Below are 24,280 nucleotides of genomic sequence, written 5' to 3'. Positions count from 1 at the left end.
GAAACAGGGTGGAGAAATCGAGAGAAAATATTTCTGGAAAGAAATTCCTGCAGCAAAGGGAAATACTGTTCACCCACTGGCATTTTGGCTCCAGATTTAAACTTCAGCAAATATATGAGGCCTGCAATGGTTTTGAGTTTAAAGGCAATATGAATTATCTTTGTAATGACACAAAGCGAATTTATGATTGCCTTTTTTATTATGTGATCTTGTAAGAATTAATCCATGTCTTGTATTAGTTGTGCTATATTGAATTGTGAGCTTTAATTTGTGAGTGAATCACTAGTCAGGACCTATTCCAACAAGGAGATTTATCTGACAGTTCCAGGGCAACATATCTTGTCCTCCTGTCTAAATGCCAAATATTGTGAACTTTGGATGGAAATATGAAATCTTATAAGCTCACAAATTGACAAGAACAGTTGTGAAATGACACTTCAGGAAAGATTTTCTCTAAATAGTAGGTCAGTTACAGTGGTGTAAGTCATGTGAAAGATTGTCTTTTCCCCCTTCTTTTTGAAAATTATATGAATTAATTCTATTATATCAGTACCTTAAAGACATGGTGCTACATTGAAAAACTTACATCTATACTATTTAAATAAGAGAACCAAAAAAATGAACTCAATATTTGGCACATTAAAGGAAGTAATTAATAAGTATTTAAATAGAATATGTGTGGATCTATTTTATACTAAAATAATTTCAGAATAATTACCAATTCACTGTACAGTAATAAAGGCTAAACATGGTACTAGGTCTGATTTTAGAATAATCAGAAGTCAGCTAAGGTTTTCTAATTAATTTTTTTGATGGAAAGATCACAAGAGTTTTGATAAAACAGTCATTAGGAAGCTACTTATCTTGGTCAGAGAATACTTGGAAATGTCTGATTTGATCAGTCACTTTAAAAAGCATTTAAACTTTTAAAAATTGAGTAAAAAATCTAGAGGAGAAAGTTGCATTTAAAATAACTTCATTAAATATCTTCATTCTCATGTTGTCTTTTGCTGGTTAGATCGTGACTCACATAACAAATGTGTGAGTATTTTTTTTCTTAAGAGATGCTGGCTGAATGCCAGAAAAAAATCATCCAAGCATAAAAGGCTGGTTTTGAAATTACTCTGTACTTTGTTTTATCTTTCTGGGAAACTGGTTAAAAGACTCTTTAGATCTGGAATTTAAGTTTGATAACAGGTAGATAAAGAGCAAGATCACACAATACTGAAGAGTATTTTCCTATAGTATTCTTGAAGTTATTTCATACCAAAATCAATTCTGTGACTCAGATGTGGATTTGGGTAAATGTATGTTGATATGATAGTCTTTTGAATTTTGCAATTTACAAACAACTCTAATGAGAATTGGACGATAAGAAGCTTGTTTGCAACCTACAGTGTTAGAACTATTCTTATCTCAATTAACACCTGGACTTGATACCAAAACAGGCAGGTGGGAATGAAACAAGGTGTCTGTATTTTTTATATGTAGGTGAACGTGACCCTATCATGTTGTACCCATCTCACATGTCTTGGGGATGGCTGCCTGCTCTTCACCTCTGCAGGTGCATTCTCAGTAGTTGGTTGGGACTAACTACTGTTAGCAAGAGCTATTGTGATGACATACAAAAAATGGTTAATCATTCAGTCATTGATTTGGCAAGAATGAAAAATCATGTAAACTGATACAGTCAGAGGTATCAGGATCAACAAATGTCCTTGAAATCTTCCTCAGACTTGGGCTGGCTGGATAAACTGAAGTCTGAACAAATTTCAGATAAAAGGGTCATAATTTTTGGAAGTTGAGAAATGATTCTGAGTACTTCAGGTGTAGAATTTTCTGAGGTTCCTTAAAGGATTTGGTTTTGGGTGCTTTCCGGTAGTGAAGTTGTTTTAAAGAATCTCACACAAGGACCATGAACCATTACTCACTTTTGGTTATTTGTACAGTGCTTTATTTCTCATATGATTTAAAGGCTTAGAGATAAACTCATTCTTTTCTTTTGCAGAAAGACCATTTATGTTTTTCCTTCCACATCTTCCACTTTTGAAAATATTAAGGAAGAAAAAAAAATATCAAATCCAGAAATACCACCAAGGGAATGGTGTGATGATTGTTCTAGCATGAATAGTATGAACACAATGTTTGGTCTTTTTCCTTGGTCAAGGACTTAACAGTCCCTTCAAATTTTTCTTCCCAAAATGGTCAGTGTGTTTTCTGTAAGATTTTTGAATGCCTTTACCATAGAGCTCCTTTTCTATATTCCTTGAATATAAAATTATAATTTTTATGAGGAAGCTAAAAATAATAAAAATAATATGGAAGCTACAAGAATGCCCTGAGGGTGCAATATAAATGTTTTTATGTACATTTGAAGTTATTGCTTGAACTCACAGCTTATTCCTTTCTTCACATCTTGAAATACTACTTCTTTGAAAAATTAGAAGCCATTCCAAGAACATAAATTCTTATTTATGAGGTATCCTTAAATTTTAGTTGTTTTTTTTAAAAGGAAAGCATTCAATTTAATTTATCCTCATCAGTCAAGGACCTTATTTACCCTGACACATTCATTCAAATCCTAGACTTCGAACTTATAAATTGTGTTTCTTCTTTTTGCAAATTGTCCTCTAAGTAGCTAATGCATCAGGTGGCATATCTAGTGGAGTTCAGACTTTTAGCAACAAAAGGAGGTCTAAAGGGAATCTCCATCCTTTACTGGATACAGGAGGAAATGTAGTAGTGAAGGATGAGGAAAGGGCTGAAGTACTTCATAGCTTCTTTGCCTCAGTCTTTAGTAGTAGGACCAATTGTTCACTGGGTACCTGGTCCCTTGAGCTGGAAAACAGGATGCAGCCCCCATAATCCATAGTGAGATGCTTAGCAACCTGCTGCACTTAGACGTACATAAGTGGAGCTAGATGGGATAAATCCAAAGGGTGTTGAGGGAGTTGGCAGAAGTGCTCAGCAGGACACTTTCCCTCATTTACCTACAATCCTGGCTAACCAGGGAGGTCCCAGTTGATTGGACTGACCCCCATCTACAAGCAGGGCCAGAAGGAGGATCCAGGGAATTATGGGCCTGTCAGTCTGACCTCAGTTCCACAGAGGGCTGTGGAGCAGATCATCTTGAGTGCCATTATGCAGCATGTGCAGGACAAGCAGGTGATCAGGCACAGTCAGCATGGGTTCATGAAAGGCAGGTCCTGCTTGACAGACCTGGTCTTCCTCTGTAGCAAAGTAACCTGCTTAGTGGATGAGGGAAAAGCTGTGGACGTTGTCTGCCTATACTTCAGTAAAGCCTTTGACTCTGTTTCCCACAGCATTCTCCTCGAGAAACTGGCTATGGTTCTACTGCGGTATTCTTCGTTGAGTAAAAACTGGCTGGATGGACAGGCCCAAAGAGCTGTGGTGAATGGAGTTTAAATCCAGTTGATGGCCCATCACCAGTGGTGGTCCACAGGGCTCAGTGTTTGGGCCAGTTCTCTTTAATAACTTTATCAATGGTCTGGATGAGGGGATTGAGTGTATCTTTAATAAGTTTGCAGATGATACTAAGCTGGGTAGGATTGTTGAACTGCTTGAATATAGAAAGGCTCTGCAAGGGACCTGGACAGGCTGGATTCAAGGGCCAGTGGTACAAATTTCAACAAGGCCAAGTGCTGTGTCCTACTTGGCTCACAACAACCACATGCAATTCTACAGGCTTGGGGGAAAGTGGTTGGAAAGCTGCCTGGTGGAAAAGGACCTGGGGGTGTTGATTTTCACCTGGCTATGTATGAGCCTGTAGTGTGACAAGGTGGCCAAGAGCAGCCTGGCTTGTATCAGCAATAGTGTGGCCAGCAGGACGAGGGAAGTGGTTGTCCCTCTGTACTCAGCACTGATGAGTGCCTCAAATCTGATGTTCAGTTTTGGGTCCCTCCCTACAAGAAGGACATTGAGATGCTGTCCAGAGAAAGGCAACGGAGTTGGTGATGGATCTAGAGCACAGTTCTGATGAGGAGCGTGTGAGGAAAGTGGTAATGCTCAGTCTGGAGAAAAGGAGGCTGAGAGGAGGCCATAGGGGAGACCATATTGATCTTTAAAGTCTCCTGAGTGGAGGATGGAGTGAGGGAGGGTCAGTCTCTTCTCCCAGGGAACAAGCAATAGGACAAGAGGAAATGGCCAGGGGAAATTTAGATTGGCTGTTAGAAAAAATTTGTCCACTGAAAGGGTAATTAAACACTGGAACAGGCTGTCCAGGGTGGTGGTTGAATTGCTGTCCCTGGAGGTATTTAGAAGACACGTAGAGTCTGAGGCACTGAGGAGCATGGTTTAGCACTGCACTCGGAAAAGCTAGGTTAATGGTTGGGCTGATGCTCTTAAAGGACTTTTCCAATCAGAACTGTTCCATGATTTCATTATGTAATTTTCTGCTAAACAGTGTAATATTTTTACAAAAAGTATCAAACTGATGCTGGTAAACTTTTGTGTTTCTTAGGTGGAAAGAGATTGTAAAAGGCTCCTTCTGCAATATGGAAAACATTAAACCTAGTAGTAAATCATCCCAATTATATGTTACTTATGGGAGAAATCCAAGGGCCAGGCCCTATTGACTCAGAAACTCTGTAAATGGCTTCTGTGCTTTATAATAAGTTGTTATGATCAGGCAGGAGGCCAAGTACCAGATGGATTGACTGCTTTCTGCCAGAGGTATGGCCACATCAGCTGCCTCTATTAGGAATGCATTTATTCTTGAAAATGTCAGCTTGACAACTGGAGTTCAGTTTGTGCTATCAAAACACATTATTCTCATGAATCTAGAGTTAGATCAAACCTTTGTTGAGAGGCACTACTTACATCTTATTTTAAGGTCTTCTCTTTACTCCTAAATAGTGATGCTGTTTCCTGCTCTTTAGAGTGGTTTTGCTGAGGCTGTTTTACAATGAAGAAATCAAGTAAATGGAGTTTTCCAAAATTGTCAATAACACAAGATCATAGTTGCTTAGTGTGAAGCTGAGTTTTTCCACAAAATGTTTAGTCTGTGAAGGTAATGGACCTACAAACCAGCTCACAAATCACTGTCTCTTCTGATCTGCCCCCTGTTTAAAGAAGGCAAGTCAGTCACCTTGGAACACTTAACAAATTATAGGAAAAGATATATCAATAGTCTGAGCTTTTCTACAAGAAAAAGAAAAATTTAGCATTTTTATAACCCGAGGGAGAAAGTATGTTTTGATTCATGTCCTGATCTAAATCCTACATTCATTGCTTCACAGTGAAATCAAGAATTTAAACCCAAAATAATCTTATCTTAGAATGTCTCACACATCTGTTCTTAGGTATTGAACACAGAAAAATGTAAAATCCAGAACAAATGATCTAATTATTTCCAAGACATGTTTCCAAAGCAGGTCTGTGCAAGTGGATGAAAATATATTTGAAGGGTGAGAATTCATCTGACTTTACTTCAGACAGTATAGCTACCTGTGTGTATCTGCAGTACTACTTTAGATTCCCTCTATAGTTAATGGAGGAAACTTAGGACACACAGTGTGTATTTACTCTCTCTCTAAAGCAAAGCCTTTTAAATAGACGAGTGAGTTACTCAAAAGAAGTGCTTATTTCTCTGCTTCATGATTTCCTACATCTGGACAGGTGAATCACTCCTGAACTTTTCTGCACTGGGCAACTCACTGACCTGATACGAGCCAACTGCAGGCTCTGCAGGTGAAGCAGTGTAACCACATTAGTGTACTGAAGGATACAAACTAAAAGAAACTGTTTTCCAGGAGACTTCTGAATTTGGTGAATTCTGCTAGTCATGGCTTACAGCTTCTCAATTGTGTCAGGCTAAAGCAAGTCATGTGGCCTTCAGTCTACTTGTTCCTCTTTGTGACACAATTTTGATGCATCAGCTTCTGCAGCCAATCCAATACTTAGTCCTCAGATTCTGTTGAGTTAGATTTAAAAAAAATAATAATTCTCCTAGGCAGTGTCCTCCAGCTACTGAATTAAATCTGCAAATTTCAACCTCCTGCTGTAAAGATGTCCTTATTGTCAGACAAAACTGTCAGGCAGACACTCCTCTTGTGTCACTAGGTTCAGAAGGGACCACTTTGCTTTCCAAACTCCTTCTCAGAGAGGAGTCTGGGTACATTTGAATGCAATGCTAGTCCCAGACTTGGTCAACATTTTATGTCTAATGGATTATATTTGTGTGCAATCAATCCTTTTTATCACTTAGCTAACATTTTAAAGTTTCAGCACTTATGCCCAGGTCACTTACTATCTGACATGATAAGGATTCTTTTGACCTCAAAGAATATCTTTGAGAGGCATCCTTACTCAAGAGGAGATCCTTGAATGCACCTGCTGTCATTTCGGGAGAACCGAGTGGGCCCTGGGACTGTCCACTATTTATAGAGGAAGATGATTGACTTATAGTCATATTTACATACCAGCAAGGCATTTCTGTTCCAGACATCCATGCCCCAGAGTCCAGATGCTGGCTGTGCAGCCACTGTGACCTCCACTGATGGTTATTGCCTAAGGTTAGGTGTGGGAGGAGCTCACTGCCACATGGGATTACCAAAAGACACAATCCTTCTCCTAGTGCTTGGAAGCATGATACAAAATAGTTGCTGGTGGGAGAATGCTCAGCCTCACTCCTCTTCCTCAGTAGCATCTCATGTTGCCAGTGTGCTGGTAGCTCCTGTTGGCAGAGGGAGCTCATACTGACCTGTCACCCATTGCAGAGCTGCCACTTTCTAGGGAGTGGGGTGCCTGCACTTTCCTAGTGCCCATGAAATAGCTGTGAACAGCAGGCAGGCTTTGAGGTAAAAGGAACAGTTTACCCAACTAAACTGAGGAGTGTAAGAAATCAATTGCTATACCTAAAGACAGATACAGAAAAGTGAACAGTTACAGTCCTTGTTACTGCTTATTCAGGTTTATCTTCAGCATTTTTTCTTTTCCACGGTTTTCTTTGCAGATAGCAGGTTCAAGCCAGAGTAACTCTCAGGGTGACTGGCAGTTCCCTGCAGATGGAATCTGGTCCTTTAGCTACAACTTGTCTTTTAGTTATTTCTCTCCCAGAATCGATCATGGTTTGGGATAAAATCACCTCCCTATTTCTGTAAATTCACCCTCCTGGCCTTCTGCATTTCTGGATAAATCCAACTGATTAAAAGGACATCAAAGTTTGTCCCTACTGCCCTCATGAGAAAGAAGGCCCTTGGACTGTGTCTTTCAAGCTGAGTGGATGTGGCTAGGATTCACACTTATTTGACTTAACCCAGAGCTGTACACAGTACTTAAGGTGGGGCCTCAAAGAAGAAGAGACAGCTTAATGATTTCCTACTTGTGAAACCTTTACATTAGAATCTGAGGAAATGAAGTGGAAGTGACTAGTATGTAAAATTTTACTGTCTCAGTAGTGTCTTTTATGTTTAATAGTTGTAAGTGTATAAAAAGTGAATTAAGCAATGTGTACACTGCTCAAAAAAGGTGTGAAAAAAAAGTTACTGGTATCTGGGAAGGTGATCAGCTGAGTGGACAGGGTGTTCCTCTGCACAGCTGTTTTGTTATTAGTCTGTGAAGCTGTGAGAAACAGAATTCTTAAAACCAGTCAGGTCTGACAAATATCAGGAAGGAAACAGAGACCATGTAGCTTACATGGTTGTTTTCAGCAGGAAGGCAGGAAGATGATAAGATTGTATATTTTTCAGCTTGTCTAAAGATGCATTCTAATGTCAAATAATTGAAAATATGTTGGGAAAGGTCTACAGGCCATCTGCAAAGGCCTCAGGAATGGCCTCAGGAACCTATTTCTCCTGAAATAATCCCTAAATTTGAAGAAAAAGAAGTGAATTGATACTGTCATCACAGTGCTGTGAATACATTTGAGTTCCTGCATGCTTGCAAGAATTTGTCTAAAACTACATTATTTACAGTGCTGCAAAATACTAGACAACTTGTATTCTGTCTGGCTTTGCTGAGTGGAAGCCATGGGAAGTACAAAAATAATGTTTCACTGGTAAAGATTCACTCTTTCCCATAACTCAAACATTTTCATGCTATGTTTGCTTCTTTTGTTCTTAAACAGTGTCTATTCAGTTTTAGTTTAGGAGCTTTCTGTAGGACCTACAGTTGTGTTGAAGACACACTTCACGGAAGTCTCTTGATTACTTATTCAATGAATTTCATATATTTTCACTAGGAGTCTTTTGGAGCTAGTCATCTTCAGGAGTTTCTTGGGGGATAATTTTGGATCCTAAGATATAGATAACTAGTCAGATGATTATATTTCAGTAAAGCATTCTATTAATAGGTATTCTTGCTGTAATATTTAGATGTACTTCTAGAAGTCCATAACTTTTTGTCAGTTCTCTGTATTTCTGCAGCTTTCAGTGCATAAGAAAATTTCAATTTGTTGCCCAATTATATATTTTTTTTAATTACAAATGTATGCTGTGGTATCCCTACAGAACTGTTCTATAGTTAATAGCTAGTAATGTATAACCCTAGAACTTTGATTTCTATGGTAATGACAAAAAATGCATGCTTTTTGGAATTTAAGCATGAATTATTTTTTTTTCTGAAAGCTTACTAGCAGTTCTATTTGCCTGTTCATTTGAAAGCCACTAATACATACAAAGCTGTAAGTCATCCATAAACAGTTATTAAGAAGAGGCTTGAATAATTCTCAGAAGTAAGGGTGGAAGGTATAGAAGAAAGCATTCCCTTTTCACTTCTGCTGCTGGGAGTTCATACTGCATCCTCGGGAAGGTGACTTCACCTGACTCTTAGATTACAAATTTGAAGTTCTGCTGGGATTGGGTATCTCCAAGAGTATGCTGGGTATTTGGTGTGGGTGCTGTGGTTTGGGAGCTGAGACAGCAGGCTCTGACAGTGCCTGTTCCTGTTGTTCAGTTTGCATTATCCAGAGATGGAAATCACATGAATCAGGACAAGAGTTAAATGGAAGAACATTGGTACTGAAGACCTATGGCTTTCATTCATGGTCTAGGTTTAGTTAAATGTCATTTTGTGGAGATGCACTCTTTAAGGAACTGGTGATGTTTTAACAATTTCTGCAATCACACAGCTCTCTACTCAAGGAGATGCCAGCCAGGTGATTGGACCACTTACAGAGGGACAGAGGAGGAACATAGCTGTGGTTAATTCTCTATATAAACTGCACCAATCAGTTCTGAAGGTAAACTTCTTTTGGTATTTTTCTTCTTTCCATAACAGTAACTTCTTTGCTGTATCATCTGCATATTCTCCCATTAGCTAATGAGAACTCTGACAAATGTAGCCCAGTTTTGGCTTAAGAGCTGCATCTTGCTGTGCCTTTGTGCAACTTTGAGACCTGGTTGGCCCTGGTAAGCAATAGTCAATATAAGAAGTGAAAGATGTGAGAGAATATTCATGTCTCACAGCTGTTGTTTTGTGAGCCTAAAAAATTTTGGTTTTGAGGGGGGAGAGGTTTTTTTTTTTTTTGTCTGAGCTTACCTTTTGCAGAAGACACTCACTGCTTTCCCATGACTGTGGGAAAAATGAAAAGTGGAAGAGAAGGGTGAAATCAAGACAACCAGCACCTCACAAATATCTCTGTGCATTGTTGCTGTGACCGAAGTCTGGGCTGAAAATGTTTTCAAGACTAAGCACAGTTATGAATAATTCCACTTTACTGGCTTAGTGATGCCAATTGTTACACAGTCTCTCTAAATTAAAACAAACAAATACAGTGGTAGTTGCAGTTAATCATGTCTCAATCCTAGCCTGATTAGGAAAAAAGATCATGAGTACCCCTGACTGTGGATATGTTTAAAGAATGTTAAAAAATGCTAAAAAAACCTCTAAAATTTGCTTGAATTTTGCAAACAGATGGTAGATCAACTTTTGAGTCTGCTTTCTCTGATGTATTTAGTAATGAACCTCATGTGCCTTAGTGTTGGAAAGAGATCTGATATGATTCAGTCTTTGAGTTCAGTACTTATCTGGCTTAAAAATACTATCATATTGCATGCTCATAACTCTAAGGAAATTGGTAGAATACTAATTCAGATCCTTGACTTTCAATTCTAATATTGTTGTAGCTATCCATAAACAACTATTTAACATGTAGTATTATGACAGTCATAATACTGAGAAAGGGCAACATTTCCTTCAAGTATTTGCCAAAGAGCTGCTTGTGTAGTTCTCTATAAATGCTTTAGTTAGCAGTGGGAGAAGACACCACTTATTTTTAATCCTGATTCTATTAACCCTTCAGCTAAATTTCAGTTAAACTCAATTGACTCCTTTCTTTGCCAAGGCAGAAGCCCAGTCCATAGGAAACTTCAAAGCAAAGGACAGACACTGATGCAGTGAAAAGTCTGTCTGTATAAAACACATTTGATCATGTGTAATAAACCACATCTATATGTAAGCCACTCATTACTGAGGGTAAATGAAAATGTTTTTAAATGAAAATTAAATATTATAGATTCCAATAACTTGTTGAATGTTGACTATTAACAGTTACTTTACATTTTTAGGTCATTACCAATCAGAACTCATTTCCAGCAGCTGCTGAGCAAACAGTCACAACTGCTTTAAAGGTAATTGAATGTCCATATAACCAAGAGAGAGGGCTGAGCTTTGCTTGTTATGCTTAAAATGGGCACTTTTTTCCCCAAGTAATACTTTGTGTCAGTATATGTTAGTCAAAGGCATACAAATATTCTGAAAATTGTATTCTGTTGTATCTTCAGCTACATGTGTGTTGTGTGTGCCAAACCACTGCTTGAGAAGCATTTGTATTCAAGAATATTCTTGCAGTGGTTGGAACCCAGTTGTCATCTGACTGAAAATAAATGTCCTTCTCTGCTGTCATTCACACAGCAATAACTGGATCCTTCATCATCCCACCCTCTCCCCCCCCTCAACAAACACATAAAATTATGACTGGGGGAGCAGTGTGGATGGTGGTGCAGCCCTTCATGGATGGCACCTATCCACATCTCTCCATCTGGGAGGGGTTGTGAGCACAGGGATGAAGGGCAGCTCATGTGCCTGGGGAATCAACAGCTCAGGTGTGCACACCAAAGCATGGGTGTTTACAAAGCAGGAGTGCCAGGTTACTGGGCACCTTTTTGAAGGAAGGCTTTATATAGAAGTAGTAAAAAGCCTTACTTTACTGGCAAAATACATTAAAGAGAAAATGTTATTTTGGGGTATTGTTCTTTTATATTTAGCAGCTTCTAATGCAGAATAATAAAAAGCACTGTTGAAATGAACTATTTGTCGAGGTGTCAAAATGTAAATGTTTCTGTTTCCTAACTTCTGCCTTTTTCTTACTCTATTTTAGGCAGTCCATGATCTAATGGGTAGTGCTATTCAACCATTACTGACCTCTGTAGGAGATTCAGTAGAAGCTATTATCATCACTATGCACCAGGAAGATTTTTCTGGGTAACTAGAAACATTTTTTAAATTTGACATTGCTTTAGTAAGTGTACTGCATATGCAAAACAGATAGCTATTGCCATAATGTCCTTGGACCAAGAGCACTTGTTTGTTGAGGTGATGCTTTATGGTCTGTGAACACAGAAAGCAGAATTACACCTATCTACTGAAACAGATTAATTAAGTGACATCTGTCTTCTTCCTCCCTCCCTTTTTTTTTTTTTTTTTTGCTTCTGTGTTGAGTAAAATTAATTTAAAATAGAAAAATAAAGACCACCACAGGTCATTTTTGTGCTCAATAAAACCTTTTGTTTTTACAGCTTCTTTTTGTGGGCAGTCTTCAGAACTGTCAGTATTCTTGTTTCTCACAATATAGCATATAACTTCTGATTCAAAATTAAACAGAATTTTTTTCTAAAGTATTACTGAATATGAAATTGTTCAAAAGATCTTTTTTTACTAGAACCTCAGATTTAATGTATGATTCTATTTTCCCAGAGCATTTTAATTAAAATTTCCAGTGTTCTTGAATTGCAAAGATCTTGAGTCCTACCTGTTATTGAGACTTCCTTTATGCACATTATTATGACCATTATCATTGCTTGTATCAATATCAAATGTCCTGGTTTTTATCTCAGAAATTCACTAAAAACAGTCTATTGTCAGAGGTGTTTTAAATTTTCCTTACAACTTTTTTTTTTTTTTTCCCCAACCAATATTTTACCCTCTCCATCTTTCTTTTGCCATCACTAGAAAATATGTCTGTAGGTGTGTAAAGTGAGTTCAGCCAAAGACTTAGTTTAGGTGGGCAGCCTGTATGATTAGGTGCCTGAGTTTGGAAGGCTCTTTTGCCTGACTGATTAAAGAGAACACGAAGGTCATTGATTTTTGTGTTCTGTAGCTTCTGTTCTACTTCAGTGATAATTAGATTAACTTTATAATTCTGGGTTTGGAGGAATCTAGGATACTAATTCTATACAGAGAACAGATTTGAGATAGGCACAGTAATCCTGTAACATGTGCTTGTATTTTCTGACCCATCCATAGAGTTACAAATCAACAACTGGGACATTTAAATTCAGGGGCTGGAATTGAGGTTTAAGCTCCAAACCGGTGGAGACTTTGCAAGTTGTGTAGAAGTGGGGTTATTTCCTTTCTTGTTAGGATGGAGATGGCTAATAAAGAGATTTTTTTAGCTACAGTTTCCAGGTGAGCTGAGTAGAACTGAGACAATTCATGCCATGAATTCATGTCATAGGAAAAAAATTTGAATTTTGTTGTATTTAAGAATGAATTTCACTGCTGTCCCCATTTCTTTTTCCAATTTTTTTTTTTCTTTCCCCAGATCATTATCCAGCTCAGGAAAACCAGATGTCCCTTGTTCTCTGTACATGAAAGAACTACAGGGTTTTATAGCAAGAGTCATGAACGACTACTTCAGACATTTTGAATGTTTTGACTTTGTCTTTGATAACACTGAAGCCATGGCTCAAAGAGCAATTGAACTTTTCATTCGCAATGCCAGTCTAATAAGGCCCCTGGGTGAAGGCGGGAAGATGAGGCTTGCAGCAGATTTTGCACAGGTACCCTTAATACTGGTTTCTGCTTTTTGCTGTTACTTCAGTGTGTTCATTGAAAAGTATCAATACTTCTGTCCCCATCAAGGTATAAATAGGCAGTTGTTGAGGTTGATGCATTCCAATTTCTAAGCATCCTTTCCGATGAGGTACTGTGTCCTGAGAAATGCATCCACTGAGCAGTTAAGATCCTTTCATCACTGTAGGACACATTCAGGGAGGTCAGACAACTTTCTATCAAGTGACTCTTGCATTTAAATTCAGCTGTGTCTTGACATTTTATCCTGCTTGTCTGACCTCTTTGATGCGTCCATCATTTGCCACCATTCATTCACTTCATTCTTTCTTTCTCTTCTAATGGAATAGTGTGTCACTTTCTTAATCACTTTATATATCACAGTGCCCACAGTGGTTAATCACTACCTCAGCTGCCTTGCAGTGTAGAAACAAGCTAAAGAAATACCAATATCATGTGGAAGAATTGCCCTTTTGGTAATACTAAAACAGTTTTCTTGTGGGAGACTCTTCACGACCCGATTGACTCACCTGCCTCTCAGCTTTACCTCTCTCTTATACTGGACTAAAACACAAAACAAATTCCCAGATTAATATCTGCTACCTGTCTGCTACAATCTACTCTTATTCAAATTTAATTCATCAATAGGAACACTGTGTGATTAACTTGTCAAAAAATACAAGCATCCACTATATTGGTCTGAGGGTCCTGGTTATTATTACCCAAACAGAAAAGGGAATTAGCACCAGCTGTTTGCATGCTGAGTGCTGGTTTTGGCTGGTAGGTAACTGAGGTAGGAGAGGAAGGCAGGGAGGAGGAGGAGGAGGAGGAATTGCTCCCATCTCTGCTTCTGCTTGTGGCTGCTCTATGTTATTTGCCTGTGAATTACATACTCCTGCGTAAAAATTTTTTATTCATTACTGTAACGTAGCAAATCAATCTTTAACTACAGAAGCTAAGGAGAAGTTTTCAATTGCTTTCAATAACAAAGTTCCATTTCCTTCTCTGATTTGAAGACAGTGGCATAAAATTGGAGGAAAAAAAGAATGCTTGACTTCTCCTCTGGAATGAATATAGATATTTTTTTGTAATTTCTGCTGCAGTACTGAAGTAAGTTGTATAACTTTGGGAAATATCTTCACCTAATTCTACAGTAAAGAGCATATGATCTAAGCACATGTTATAGGAATACCAAAAGTCTAATTAATTTATCATTTTTAATTACTTATTTTTCTCATTCTGACACAGACTGCCTTTTAAATGAAAATAGAAGGCATGCTTGTATCTGAGTATAGGAACATTTGCATGTTTTTCTCCATTGTGCTGAGTATAACTTCTAAATGCACAACTGTGTGAAGTGTAACTCCTAAATGCACAATTGTGTGAAGATAAATATTCTGATTCCTCTTTTTTTGTACTGTGGAAGAAAAAAAAAGCAAGTTTTGATTTAAGTCGTGTCTTCTGCCTTCAACTGTTGCTGCATCTGGGGGCTGCCTTGTGCTTTTCTTATCTTACCATTCCAGCATTTTTATGAATTGTTTAAAAATTAGTTTAAAACAGGAACTGTCCAGGTCCAACCAGCCCCATATAGCCACCCAGTGTTCACTTTGTGTCTTTGAGCACCTCTGCACAGAGTTCTTCAGAGTGGCTCTGGCTGCCTCAGGTGCTTTATGGGAAGGATGAACTTTTCCGAATAACCATAAATGCTACATGCAGGATTTTTTTATTCCCAGAAGGGCACTGCGTTGTTGGACTGAAGCCAAACCTGAAAGAAAGACCTGCCTGAAAAAACACTGTGTGTAGGAGGAATTTTGTTCATAAACTCTTTTCACTGGTACTCTGTCTTGTCGAGTCATTTTGAATTATCTATACTCAAAAAGGGTTATGTGTTCCTGCTTTAAACTGGATTTTGAGAGTTACAACCCCTTTTTGTGTTTTGGGGTTACATATAAGCAAAAGATCTGGGCAGATATCTGCTTAGAAGCTTTGGTTAATTCAAGGTCCTGTTAAAAACACTCATGCTTGTAAGACACTCAGGCAGTCTTGGGTTGGATCAGATTTTGGCTGTCTCACATTTGTGCACATTTACAGAATCACAGAATTGTTGTGTTTGGAAAGGACCTCTGAGATCACCGAGTCCAACCACACATAATGCAGTGTTCTAGCCCACCAGTCCCAAAAGGCAGAGACCTTCTCCAAGGGCATTCAGAGTTACAGTAACAGCTGCCTTATACTCAGCAGGATAGCTTTGACTGAGACTCAGAACTGTAAATTTTTTGTTTTGGGAATGTTTTACTGATCAGTTGCTTCAGAACAACAGGTGTCTACACAGGAGGGGGAAAACTGAGGCTTCGAGGTCTCTTCATTCAGAGCTGGCTTTGCTGAGGTGCACCATAGCCAATTTTCCTCAGTAAGGCACAGCTACTTATACAGTTAGGAATTATTGCTATAATTCTGTGTCTTACCTTGTTTCCAGTGTCAGTATTGCATTTTTCTATCTTGTGCTTTACAAATATTTCAGCAATAAGACTTAAGTATGTGCTAGTGTGGCAGCTGTAAACAGAGGTATGATAGGCTTGAAATATGCCTCAATATCATTAATATGATTTAATGGAGATCAGTCCTTACAGAAACATTTTAAGCCCTAGAAAATGTCTGCAGTGCAGTAAGATTATTATCACATACTGTGCTGTTCCCTGGGACTCTCATTATTTGGAATATTTCCAGTCTACAGGCTGAATTCACCTCTTTTAATGCTCTCAGTTTTTGTGCAGGCAGTAGCACAGGGTTACATTTCAGTCCCCGTATCAGTTTGGTTTCATTTTTTTTAATATTTTTTAAGGTGAGCATAATTTATTATTCATGTATCTAATACCAGATTTCACTTTTTAATTCAATACTATGCAGCCTGAAAAAAAAATCTTTTCTCTAGAGGGCCTTTTACCTTGTTTGGTTGTCAGATTTGTCACAGCACTTACACTGAGACACATTGGGCTTGCCGGCTTGTACTTCAGGCCTCCTAAAACACAACAGAAATGCTGGATAATACAGCAAAGAATGAAACATAAGCACAGTCAGTTGAAGAATTTATTTAGAAGAAATGAGTAATCTACAGTAATATTTGGCATGGGAATTTGTAGTCTGCTTCATGAAGTTTGTAAGCTAATACAGGAAAATAATGTTTATTAATAGCAAATACAAATCACAACAGCATTGAAATAAACTGATCTAGAAATTGCAAAGACTAATTATTAATCTTTATGTTTCATGGCATGAAGGCATGACTTGATTTCCCATGTTTTTCAGAGTACAGGTATATGTTTGGAGTGACATACAAGGCAGGAGCTACTGTCTGTGCCAAGAATCCTGGCTCATATCATGACTGTTTTCAGCCTTGTCAAGTAAACAATCTTTACTGCTCCTGTTTGAGTTAATACTAGTCTATACATTTTTTCATATGTGTCTTATTTAGATGTGGTTTACAGTTGGCTTTTTTGGCATTATTTTGTACTGTGTTCAAACAGTTTTAATGGGGCATAGTTACCTGCTACCAACTCTTCAAGTTCTTATCCATAAATTACTGCAAAATGTTTTGGTTCGATTGAATTTCCCTAGGGGAAAAAAAATGGTTTTGCAGTAGAAGTTAACAATGCTGAATTCTAATGCAGAAGAAATATTTCTGTCTTCTGATAAGCCTATGGTAAGAATCTGGTTCCCTGATTCAATATGTGGCATTAAAAAAGCAAATCTATTAGGTATTTGTTTAAAAAAAAATAAACAGATTTGTTCATTTGAGCAAATGTGATGATATAAGTGTAAAAACGCTTTTTATAATTTTTCCTGAAAAGTGTTCTTTCTGGTTTCTCATGCAGAAGTGGGAGAAGTAGGATGCTGTAATCACATTTGTAGGCATAAGGACAGAGACTACTAAAGCTAACATGAACTTAATGTTTAATTCTGTCTTACCAGAAGGAGGAAATTATTTTCTGATGTGTGTTATTTTGGAGGTACTAGAGCTGAAGGATTTCCTTTAACATCAGCTGCTTTGGAATTGCTGCATGGGTGAGAAATCAAATTCCACATCCCTTCAAGGCCAGGTTCTTTCATGTTCAGAGCTCTGCTCCCTTCCTTGTTAAAGCATATTCCCCTTGTGAATGTCTGGCAAAAATCATTTTGAATTAACATTTAAAATCTGGGGATTCATCTTGGCCAGGAGGAAATGTAATAGCTAAAAATTTAATGTTAAGATTTTCCAGCTGAAAAAGCAGCTGTTTAATAATGAGAGCTCTTGAAAATATGACAATAGGCACTAAACAATAACTTCACCATGGGGTTTTTCAAAGTGCTCTTCAATATATATGTATATATATGCATTATCTGTATCTAGACTACATGTTAACTTCACCCTTGGGTTGCTGAACATAATCCAATTAGAGAAGCCAGCCATGTGTTGTATTTTTTACATTACTTAGCTATCCAGTGAATAGTTCAACAGATAATTGACCACCTCACCATGGGCTATGGCAGGGTCATATGGGAGGGAAAGATAATAGAGCATTTTTGGGCTTATAGAGCAGTAATCATTGAGAAGATGCATATGTTGGGCAGGAGTCTGCCACTGTATTCTGTGAAGCATAGCAAAATGACATGAATAAACCATGGAAAAGCATTGGGTTTGAACAAGTTTAGAAGAAACAAGGCAAGTCATTAGGCCTCCTTCTGTTGTAGCATCCAGCAGGATTCCTTCTCCACAGGCATTTGCACTCCCTGCTTCTCCTCTTGGAGTGTGGGTCAGTGGTTGTCTCACGTTAGTCAGTCAAGGCTCTGTGGTTGCAAAGTACTTTTTGGACACCTGATTTTTCACTGGATTTAATCTGCATGTTGGAATTCACATTGCAGTTCTAAGAGACAAATTTGGAAAAGAAGTTTTTAAAAACCTTCCTACCATTTTGTATTTAACGTCCATAGGGCATGGCTGTATGAGCAGCCTCTTGCACACGATACAGATGCTGGCTTGCAGACAGCCAAAATACATCACCCCACCTGTAAAAGCTCACCAGAATGCTTGGGAAACTATAGCTGTATATCATAGCAAAAGCTGCTACAATAGTATATATAACCCTGCTGCATGAATCAACAGTTGATGCAGCTCCAGGTGATGACAGCCATGGAAAACAAGAAGTGGCATATGTTCAATCCTCTGCCCTATTCCAGCACCTAAAACCCAGCAGCTGTTCCAGACCAATGGTTCCTTCCTGGCACTCTCTCCCAGGCCAGTGGTGCCAGCAGGTCCCCGAGCTCAGCAGAGACACAAAACCCCACTCAAGGGCGTGCAGAAATTAATGTAACAGCAGAAAGATACTCAATATATCACAGGGCTTAGGCAAGTAGCTAAAATTCAAGTGACAAAACCAATCTTAGTTATTATGGGAAGTAAAGTTTTTATTGGAGAAATTTGATTATAGCACATTGCAGACTAATGTAAATTTAAAAAGTTTCTCTGGTTATGTACATTTTTACCATATTATTTTTCACTCATTCCCACTCTTCATGAGTCAGTTTGAAATGGTATAGTATACTGCAAAGCTTAAAAACAATTTTTTTCTTTGGCAACCAGTACTTCACGAATCAACCATCTGCTGCCATTAAATCTATCTAGTTCTAGCAATACTAATAATTTCCTACAGTGAATAAAGGTTGAAGATGAAGTGCTAAAGTTTTCCAAAGTAAATTTTATTCTTTAGTACTTAAGACTAAAAATGTTGATTTATGGAAACTGCCAAGTATGTTCAAGAGAGAGAATTTAAATTTGTTTTAATAAGGAATTGGTTAAGCTGTAGAAAGTTTCACTTACATCTCATTACATCATATTACATTTCAGGAGTGAAACAATAATTTAAAACCTATTAAGCAAAATTATATTTCACTATGCTGGGATTTCTTTCCCCTCATGAGTACATTTTGATCCATGAATCTCTGTTTCTCTAAGTCAGATTGGCAGTCTGTTGCCTGTTATCAAATTCTCTGAAGCACCTACAAGAATTATCTTCTCCTTGGGTTTTCGCAGTGATAAGCCTGTGGCTTCACCAGAGCTGGGACACCGTCTCCTGCAGGGTATTCTTTCCTTCCAACTGCCCCTACTCAATACTGATGCCTGAAAAGAAGCTCTGGAACCACACCTTTTTTTTTTTTTTTTCCCCTTTTGTTTTTCAGGCTCTGTAGGGTTCTGGTACCGTGATGCAGCAAAACCTACTTAATTAGCTTCTCTTTTTGGCTGCTTGCTCCTGATCCTGTGCAGCACACTGGCTTAGAAATGACCTGGGGAATCTGAGGGTACAACATACTGAACTTTCTCCAAGCTTCATTGCAGTTTGGAGTTGGAGTATATCCCTGCAGAAATAAATCCCTAGGGAGAACCTGGCAGCCCGGGGCCGTGCATCCAGCCTGGCTCCTTTGTGCAGCACATGGCACAGCAGCTGATGGCTCCACCTCGGGTGTGGGGACATTGGCTTCCCATCTGTCTGCCTTCTGCACTCTCTGGTGGGTTGGGTGCTTGCTGAGGAGCTGCAGAGCTGGGTTGTCCATGCTCTTCAGCCCAAGGAATAGGTACCCCTGCTCCTGTGTGCAGGAGAGGTGACCACCTCAGGCTGGTGGTTATGGGGGGATGAGGCAGAGATCCGACGTGAGTGTAGAAAAGGGGCCAGGTCATAGTCCAGAGTTAGAAGATTTGGGGGCCAGAGGGGCAGCAATCGGGAGAAAGTTGGCTTGTTACCCAGGGCTGGAGCATTCATCTGAAAGCTGAGGACAAAGATCCTTAGTTCTGCTTCCTGGATTTTTATTCACTTTCTGCTTCTGTGAGTTTCTGCTTAATATTTCAAGCAGCCTCAGCGTGCTTGATGTGGGGCCTGTGTTCCAAGTTTCCCAGGCTCAGGAAGAAGCTTTGCAGAAAGCAGAACTGCCTGTAGGCTAGTTCTGGGGGGGCTTTCTCCCACCACCTTCCAGAGATGCCCTTGTCTGAAGAGAAAGCAAAGATGTCTGGGTTAGGCCCTCTGAATTTCCTAGCTTTTTCTTTCCTGAGGGTTGTGTAGGTGGGTGCTCCTACAACATGACCCACCTGACCTATTTGAGATGTTCACCTTTGGGAAAGGTGTATCACACACCAGGACTGGCTGTTTCACTCCACTCAGTATGAAGAGAACCTCTAGATATTGAGAAGGCAGAGATGACTCCCATCCTGGTACCTGCCTTTTAAGATGGGTTCTTGAAGTGTATGGCCTTGATTTGCATTAAATGCTAATTTAATTTCTTCTGGGTTTATGTGAACAATGGCATCATAGTTTGCCACACCATTTTTCCTGGTCTTGCTGGAACCCCAGCATAGTTGCAGGCTCTTGGTGAAGCTGGCGGCCCAGCCTCCAGCTCTGTCTGAGGAAATGCTACTTTTGGAAAGAACAGAAATATAGAAGAGTGATAGAAGATTTCACTTGTCTTATCACAAACACTTTAAATATGTTGAATATGTTCAATAATGTTACTAAAATGGGAAGCTTATTGTACTATGGTTTTGGTCTTGTTATAAATACAGTTTGTATCCCTCCATTAACTGACACCAGAAGGGATTTACTCCATATCTGGCCAAAATTACTTTACCTGTGGGGTTTTCTGGATGATGGCACTTCTATTAGTGTGTCTATTAACTGATATTTTGCCATGTGACGCTCAGTGTTCATTGTGGATCTGTAAGTAAAATTGTTCTTTTTCACTTCTGCTTCCTCACTGTTAATAAAGAGCCTGTGACAGAGTTTGCTCTCACATGAGTGATGTAAAACCCAAGTGGAGCCTGGCTCTTGTTCAAAAAGGCAGGGGAACTCCAGAGCTTACAAAACAACAAGTGTTTACAGATTATTTGTTTTTAAAGATGGCTGCTGTAACTCAGTATGAAAATAAGTATGAAAATAATGCTCTTACTTATGCTCCTTTGCCTGTGGTTCCATATGACCCTGTGCCAACAGGTCCCAGCTGCCTTCTGTCTAATCTGTGTAGGTTTTGTGCCCCGTAGTTTGGGTCTGAATGTTTGAGATGGAATGACTTGAACATTGTCCTTACGAAAGGAAAGGGAGCCCAGCTGAAACAGGCATGCATTTTTACTGCTTTAGAAGTGAATTGCAGAGACCTGCCTAGATTTGCTTTCTTCCCAGGCTGCAGTCAGATTTTTAAGGTATTAACCTAAGTGCTTCATCAGGAAATTCTACACCGGGAGAATAAACCTGTTCAGAAAGTCCACAAGATCCCTTCTGTTCTTAACCACAGACTATCACTATCATTTTTCACAGGATGTTTACTGTCTTGCCAAGAACAAGGCAAAAGTCTTGTCTCAGGCAATGCAGTATGAAAGGAAAGGATAACTTCTTCTCTGTAAGTTTGGATTATTTCTTAAAGGAGGGCTACTTCAATACAGAGTTTTGTATTTTGGGACGGTCTTAATTCCAATTAAAATGATTTTTTTTTTTTAATAGATGGAGCTAGCTGTAGCACCACTGTGTCGACGAGTCTCTGACCTAGGAAAATCTTACAGACAGCTGAGGTCATTCAGGTGAGTTGCAGTGGCAGGAGCTGGCAGTTATCAGTATGACCAAACTGCAGTTCAAAACTGATGTATTACCTTATGTTAATTCTGCTGAAACTGACAGGTTTTTTGGCAGCACCCACCTGCAAATTAGAAATAGATTAAAGTTCTTTTAAATTTTATGCAGAATATAACTATGATTTAACAATCTTTGTTATGCAAATGTTGGCCAAATTGTACCTTTTTGAGTTGCTTTCAGTGCAACTTCTGTATGACAGTGAGTTCTATAGCTACCTTAAGTGTTTTCACTGAAATACAGAATTTACAGTCTTGTGTTACTTAATTACAACAGGCAACTTCTGTAAATTCTTACCAACTGGAGCTGTGTTCAAAACCAAGGATGCAGATTAGTGGAAAAAAAATTAGATTATTCAAACCTAACACAGTATTACCATCAAACAGGCATTTTTCTAATGCATAAGATTTTTCTTCCTTTCTCAAGTATATACTTCTTTTCCAGACCGCTGCTGTTCCAGACCAGTGAGCATATTGCCAGTAGCCCAGCTCTGGGGGAGGTTATTCCATTCAGCATTATTCTTCAATTCTTATTTACAAGAGCACCACCAGAGTTAAAATCACCCTTCCAGGTAATAAGATCAACCTGTCTTTTCTTTCGAGATGTCCTAAGGAGAAATAAACATTGTAGTTCACCCTCATAATTTTAGTTAAAAAGAATTCAAGCTCATACTTTATATAATTTGTTGGGTTTTGGTTTTATTGTAGCAAAGGTATTATGGTCATTGACTTCATTTTTTGGATAATTAACAGTAGGAAGATGATAACCTGATTTCAAATAGAGTCTGAATTCTTTAATATTCTTTCATCTCACAGATGCAATTTCAGGTCTTATCCCAGACTGCGCATTACCTGAATCCTGCTCATGTAAAATGCAGGAAATATAGATCTCAAACCCCTCTCAGAACTGGGCAAATGTCTGATGTAGGGTATGACCTCTGAGCTCCCAAATAACCTATTGGGCTGTTTCTGTTAATTGCCTCTGTTTCCTTAACTCGTTCTGCATCACTGCAGTATTAGAGACCCTCATGTGGCTTTCATTTATGTAATCTTTGATTCTTAAGTTGGTGTGTGTGTTTCCTTTTTTGCATTTATGTGTAATTGGTGGTTTTTGTGTTTCTGTATCAGAGGGCTGAGTGGTCCATTGCCCGCTACTCCCAGTGGCTTGATGATCATCCATCTGAGAAAGACAGGCTTGCTCTCATACGGTAAAAATTGTGCTTCTTTCTTATCTACATTTATGATTATGGAGCAGTACCTTACTTGCACACCAGGACTAGTCTTTAAAAGTTCAAAAATGTGCTATAGAAGATATGTCATAAATACCATTTCCCTCTCTTCACTCATGGGATGAGTTGCAAAGTGGGAGAATACATAAACTGCAAAATTCCTTCCTCCTGGCCTGTACCCAAACCCTCCAGTGGCTTTGGAGGGAGCACATGATCACTTGCAAAAGAAGGAAACCATGCACAGTGATGGTTTAAACAAATACTGTCTTTTAACAAAACTGCCTCTCTCAGCTGTTGGAAAGAAAAGGCTGCAGCTGTCCTGTGTTCTGTAACAAGAAAAGTCTTGGAAGCTTAAGCAATAAAAATCATAGAATGTTTTAGGTTGGAATGGACCTTAAAGATTATCCAGTTCCAACCCCGATACATGGGCAAGGACACTTTCCACTAGACCAGGTTGCTTAGAGCCCCATCCAACCTGGTCTTGAACACTTACAGGGAGGGGGCATCCGTAATTTCCCTGGGCAACCTGTTCCGGTGTCTTACCATCCTCACAGGAAATAATTTCTAACCTAAATGTACCCTCTTCCAGCTTAAAACTAGGCAGGAATTTAAAATGTAGGTAGAAGTTAAAAATGGAAGACCCTTGTTACACCCTTTCAATATTATTCTTCAGGAAATCAGCCTGAGATCTTCAGAAGTGATAATCGCATCAGATTTTTTTAATCTTCATGGAGTGGATGGCTTTATAGCTAAATACTATTTTGCATCTTAAAATGCTAGAAGTTATGAAGAGTCTTGTTTTTCAAAACAAGCAGATTGAAGTATGTTAGAGAGAACAGTTGTGTTGTATGAGCATGACAGAGCCAGCCAGAGGATCCTCGGGATTTAAGGCTCAGATGATCATTTGGCTTCCAGTGCCCTAACTCTCCCAGCCATCTTCTTGGTGTCCCACCCTGACCTTGGTGTCACCCACTCCAGTGGCATGGGAAAGGTCATCACACATAACTGCACTGAGCTCCATCTGGCTTGGGAGATGACTCTGTCCTTAAACATGTGGCTGCTGCCAGCTTTTGCTGAAATCATAAAAGCTGACTTTTACCTTCCAGCCAGCAGTGGTTGTGCTTGAGAAAATCAACAATTATCTGGCTGCACTTTTAAAGCAGCCAAGAGGAGTCTGCTGTAAATATTTACAGTTCTTGAAGCTGATAGCACCATGCACTCTGGTGTAGTGATCAGGCCAATTAACAACAATAGCAAACAAACAAAGTTGATCACCAGTAGATGTTAGTACGATTTATTTCCAAAATATTACATGCAAACAATGTCTCTTCACATGTGTATTAAAAGAGTATTTTTAGAATACCATACATGTTGATAGTCT

General features: G+C 38.9%; 1 protein-coding gene across 2 annotated transcripts in view; it reads left to right on the top strand.

The window, feature by feature from the left end:
• Positions 1-24,280, top strand: part of COG5 (component of oligomeric golgi complex 5) — a 170,029-nt gene that overhangs the window by 136,587 nt on the left and 9,162 nt on the right. For both annotated transcript variants that reach the window (XM_030452100.1, XM_030452106.1), the window contains exons 15-21: positions 9,089-9,199; positions 10,527-10,589; positions 11,339-11,442; positions 12,782-13,019; positions 21,546-21,622; positions 22,116-22,242; positions 22,799-22,878. In XM_030452100.1, the coding sequence (XP_030307960.1) occupies positions 9,089-9,199; positions 10,527-10,589; positions 11,339-11,442; positions 12,782-13,019; positions 21,546-21,622; positions 22,116-22,242; positions 22,799-22,878 (800 nt within the window). The remainder of the gene's footprint in view (positions 1-9,088; positions 9,200-10,526; positions 10,590-11,338; positions 11,443-12,781; positions 13,020-21,545; positions 21,623-22,115; positions 22,243-22,798; positions 22,879-24,280) is intronic.

The sequence above is a fragment of the Calypte anna genome, chromosome 1 (genome assembly GCF_003957555.1).
Source record: "Calypte anna isolate BGI_N300 chromosome 1, bCalAnn1_v1.p, whole genome shotgun sequence".
NCBI lineage: Eukaryota > Metazoa > Chordata > Aves > Apodiformes > Trochilidae > Calypte > Calypte anna.
The sequence above is the reverse complement of the archived record's forward strand: the minus strand, read 5'-3'. Positions and strand labels throughout refer to the sequence as shown.